The sequence below is a fragment of the Nicotiana attenuata genome, chromosome 2 (assembly GCF_001879085.1).
Source record: "Nicotiana attenuata strain UT chromosome 2, NIATTr2, whole genome shotgun sequence".
In the NCBI taxonomy this organism is placed as follows: domain Eukaryota; kingdom Viridiplantae; phylum Streptophyta; class Magnoliopsida; order Solanales; family Solanaceae; genus Nicotiana; species Nicotiana attenuata.
In genome coordinates, this window is record NC_031990.1 from 23189282 (window position 1) to 23194443 (window position 5162).

General features: G+C 44.9%; 1 protein-coding gene across 1 annotated transcript; it reads left to right on the plus strand.

Annotated features, from left to right (window-relative positions):
* On the plus strand, positions 2689 to 4577 carry LOC109217476. The gene is made up of 3 exons (XM_019381731.1): positions 2689 to 3471; positions 3568 to 4112; positions 4253 to 4577. Exons 1-3 carry the CDS (start codon positions 2689 to 2691, stop codon positions 4575 to 4577), a joined length of 1653 nt encoding a protein of 550 aa, XP_019237276.1.

Consider the following 5162-nt stretch of genomic DNA (forward strand, 5'->3'; position numbering starts at 1 on the left):
GAAGGGGAAAAGAAGAAGCTGGCTCAGGAAAATGAAGCCCTTAAAGCTCAGGTCCATAAGATGAAAATAGATGCTAAAAACCAGGAGAGAAGCCGAGCAGATGAAAGGCTTATAAGTGGTCTTAGAAAGAAAGTAATTGAGTGTCAAGATGACTTAGAAAAATCTGAGGCTAGTCTAGAAAGAGTCCGAGCACAAATGGCAAAGAATGCAGAAGGACGGGTGGAATTTGTGCGGCAGTTGAAAAGAAAATATGAGGGGACAGTCACTGATTTAAAGAGAAAGTTAACTACCCTCGAAAATGAGGCGGCCAAACAAGTTAGGAACTTTAAAGCCAAAAGGGAACATTGCTACGCCTTGATGTCCCAGATGGAGGAAGATATGAAACAGTTGTAGAGTCAAAACCATCATGACACCCAGGTGTTAGAAGCTAGAACTCAGCAAATCGGGCGCTTGCTCCAAGAAAAAGGTATCATCCGGGAGAGGGTTAGAGCAATTGCCGACTACATCGTCGTGAAGTGTCAAGAATGTGAAGACATGACTAGGACCACCTTCTTTGCTGCGGTTATGACATTTGTTCGCCAAAGAATGAGTGATCTGGAGCGTCTTCAAGGGGATCTTGCACATAGGCCCGTGGCAAGACCGAATGATGTCCCACGGGCCCCAGGAGTAGAAGCACTTATGTACTATTGACTTTCATTTATCGAGTCTGTACCTCAGTTGTTGTTTTGAGTATGTTTTTAGTTGTTAAAATTCCAAAAAATAAGTATGTCAAAGTCTTTTGTAATAGAAAAGTTTAGGAGTTTTATTAATGAAAATTGAAAATTCCCAAAAATTGTTTCTTTATTTTTCGTACTTATTTCTTGAACTACGTAATGATCTGATTCATGCGGCGTCATGATACGTAGGCAATCCTCATCGGATCCGGTCATGATTTTGTAAATAACTCAAATAAAAGAGGAATATGCAAGGAAAAAACCGAAAGAAAAAACCAAAAAAAAAAGAGAAAAAAGAGAGAGCCAAAGAAAAAGCAAAAGAATAACGAAAAAAAAAGCAAGAAAAGAGAGAAAAATGGGAATGAGAGGCGAAGCATCAAAGAGCCAAAGTGGAAAGAAAAGAAAATTGTGGAAATAAGCAAGAGCCGGGATGAAACACGCAATCGTTGCGAAACATGTAGAAACACATTTAACTGTATAGGTGCATCACACCCCAATGTGCGATTACCTATGTGTTAATTGCTTCAAACTGACTGGTTTGTTGTCTACTGTTAAGTACATGCTCTATAGTAAGGTGGTTGGTTTTGTGGTACTCTGGCTTCACATCGTTACTTCACAAGGTCGGGAAGCATTAAAATGTCATCTGAGGGTCATCTACCAATGGTTCCTATCCCCGAGGATAGCCCGATCTCGGCCATCCCAACTTCAGAATCGGCCGCTGCTGAGGAAAACAAAATTCTGCGTCTCCGCATGATGGAAATGTGGGATGCCTGGTCCAGTGGTAGGGAACCACCAAGTGCGATCCCTGGATTCCCTGAGCTACTTCCCAGGGCAAGTGGAACCTCCAATGCCATAAGTTACCCGAATACTCCACTTGGATATCCTACCATTTCGGCCCACTTTGCTGGAACACCTTCTAAGGTTCGCCCCCAGGTGTTGGTTTCAGGCGCAGCCTCCAATATATTCACTGCGCCACCTTCTTCAGCCACGGCACAACCCACTTTACCCAGGCCGAGCTTTGATCCATCATCCTTCACCTTTCAAGTACCATCTTTCCCACTGGAACCTACCCAGTTCACTACTAATTCCTACCCTCAGCAACCCCGGTACGAGCTTATCGCGGGACAGGAGAAAACCTCAAAGAACCCTGAACAAGAGGAGATTACCTGAAAAATGAGGAGAATGGAGCAGAGTCTCAAAAATATACAGGGTTTGAGCGGGCAAAAGAGCGTATCCTACGCTGATCTATGTATGTTCCCACATGTGCACTTACCCCTAGGTTTCAAGACCCCAAAGTTCGAAAAGTATGACGGGCATGTGGATCCCATTGCCCACCTCAAGAGGTATTGCAATCAATTGCGAGAGGCCGGTGGAAAAGAGGAGCTCCTCATGGCTTATTTTGGAGAGAGCATGGTCGGTATTGCTTATGAATGGTACATGGATCAGGATATATCTCGGTGGCATATTTGGGACGACCTGGCTCGGGATTTCATCAGGCAGTTTCAGTATAACATCGACATAGCCCCTGACAGGAATTCGTTGTCAAATCTCAAGAAGAAGTCCTCGAAAAGCTTCCGGGAGTATGCTGTCAAATGGCGCGAACAAACGACCAGAGTCAAACCTCCAATGGATGAAACAAAGATGGTTAGTGTTTTTCTTCAAGCCCAAGAGGCTGATTATTATCAGAATATGATGTCTGCGATGGGGAAACCGTTTGCCGAGGCCATAAAAATTGGTGAAATGGTCGAGAATGGGTTAAAAAATANGTCTAAAAACAGGGCGCATATTGAGTCAGTCTGCTATAAGGGCTACCTCCCAAGAAATTCAAGGCGGGTCTGGAGGTGTAGCAAACTGAAAGAAGAAGGAAGAAGTGGCAATGGCAACTTCAAGTGTAAGAAAACCCCGTCCACCCAGACCTTACTTCCCTAAAAGAACCCCACAACATTACTATCCCCATCAGGATGTGTCCTATGCTATGGTTCCTCAGCCATACGTAGTGATGAATGCCCAGCCCTACGTTAGGCCACAACAACAATTCAATCAAAATCGAGCTCCAGTTCCCAGAAATCAACCTCCTCGCCAAGCTCAGTATAATCCTCGACCGCCACAGAACAACTTCCCCTACAATGCCCGTGCCCGAGAACCACCCAGGATGGCAAACTTCACATCCATTGGTGAGTCATATTCCAGCCTTTTCCCCAAATTTGTCCAGATGGGTCTGTTGCAGCCCGTACCCCAAACCAGGCACAATCTAGAATCGCCCTCCTATAGAGCTGGTACTCGATGTGCTTACCATTCAGGGGCGGAAGGGCATGATACAGACGACTGTTGGACCCTGAAAAGGGCTGTGGAAAATCTCATAGAACAAAAGCGAATAGTGCTAAAGGACGAAGACGTTCCTAATGTAACCAACAATCCATTACCTACTCACAACAACGGGCCGATTATTGGAATGATTTGTGAAGATAAAGAGTTTCACCTAGCTCTAAAAGCTATCATTGCCATAGCCGATGTGGAAAAGAAGTCAAAGGCTGCCGTAAAACAAGACAAGGGGGAGAAGAAGAGTAAACCCACCCCTCAAAATACAGAAAAGAAAGTGGAAACCGAAACTGGGGAAGCGCCCTCAAAAGATGCCATTCTTTATGTTCCCCGAGGTCACAAAAAAGAACAAATGTCATTGAGCCCTCCAAGAAGGTTTGAGCTAAACAAGGGATCTAAAATGTACGTGCCTAAAGGGACCTATGTGGTACGGGGGCCAGTAATTTCACCAAGGCTGAATGAGCCTGTGGTTATTGGCCGCGCACCGCAGAGGCCCATGACAGATCGCACTGCCGTCCCATGGAATTACAACAAGGCTGTAGTGACTTACAAAGGAAAAGAAGTCCTGGGAGAAACAAATGAAACTAACCCGGCCGAGAAATACCTCAATCTGGAAGAAGTGAATAATGCCACGAAGAAACGCTTCCCGATCAAGAAACCAGTTAGTGCCGAAGAGGCAGAAGAGTTCTTCCAAAAAATGAAAACGGCAGACTACGAGATAGTTGACCAACTCCGCAAGTCCCCTGCTCAGGTCTCTTTGTTGTCTCTGTTAATGAATTCAACTGAGCATCAGAAGGTGTTGATCAAAACCCTCAATGAAGCTTATGTTCTGATTGAAACCACTGTGGAACAATTGGAAAGGATGGCAGAAAGATTTTTCGCAATCAATCAGATCTCTTTCAGCAAGAATGATTTGCCTCCGGAAGGGGCCGCCCACAACAAAGCCCTTCATCTGACAGTTAAATGTGAGGGTTACTATGTGAAGAGAGTCATGTTGGATGGTGGGTCCGGAGTAGATATTGCCCTCTCTCAACTCTGCAAAGAATGGAGATCGGTACTGAGAGAATCAGGCCCAACAACGTCTGTGTGCGTGCCTTTGATGTCATCAAGAGAGATACCATAGGTGAGATTGATCTGATTCTAACTATTGGTCCGGTGGATTTCGAGGTGACCTTTCAGGTCCTAGACATGCATACTTCCTATAATTTCCTCTTGGGAAGACCTTGGATTCACACAGCAGGGGCTGTACCTTCCACTCTCCACCAGATGGTGAAATTTGAACATGAGGATCAAGAGATTGTAGTCCATGGAGAGGACGAGCAGCCGATTTACCAGGACCCGTCAGTCCCATGTCTCGAAGCTAGGGAAGGAAGTGAACATATAGTCTATCAAGCTTTCGAGGTTGTGGTCGCAGACCATTGTGAAGAAGGAAACCCTTGTCCTCAACCATTTCTCTCAAATGCGTCAATTATGGTTGCCAAGGAAATGATCAGGCATGGTTATAAACCCGAAGGGGCTCGGGACATCATTGCAAGGAATCATTGAACCTATCACTCTGGCTGCTAGCGAGAAGTTATTTGGGGTAGGTTTCCAACCCACACCAGCTGATGAAAAATGGGCAGACAAATGAAAGAATAACGGTTGAGTCTTGCCTCAGCCGATTCCGCATCTTTATAGAACATTTGTCAGGCCTAAGTACAATGAGGAAGAGGAAGATGAGGCCTTCACGGCCGAGGAAATTGAAGAAATCTGTGGGGCTATGAGGCAGATGCTGTATGAATCCCACCGCTGAGGTGCTGCATATGGGGCCCAATGCCAAGTTGCAAAATTTGAAGGCTACTCCTTTCCCAATCTGGCGGGAATCCCGGTAGTCCAGTCCTGCCACCTTTTCTGCATCACGAGTTATTTCAGGGTGTAACTCGGATGTTTTCTTTTAGTTTATTGTCTTTAGTTTCCAATGTAAACCCTGTTATCTTCAAAATTCAATGAAATGAAATCAATATTTCATCGTTCATCTCTCTATTCCTTCTGATTTTGTTACTTTTTCTTATTTCTTCTTTCAGTTCTAATAATGCGGCTTTAAATAACATGACATGCTTGCGGACTTCATGCCAAGATCCAAACACGCTG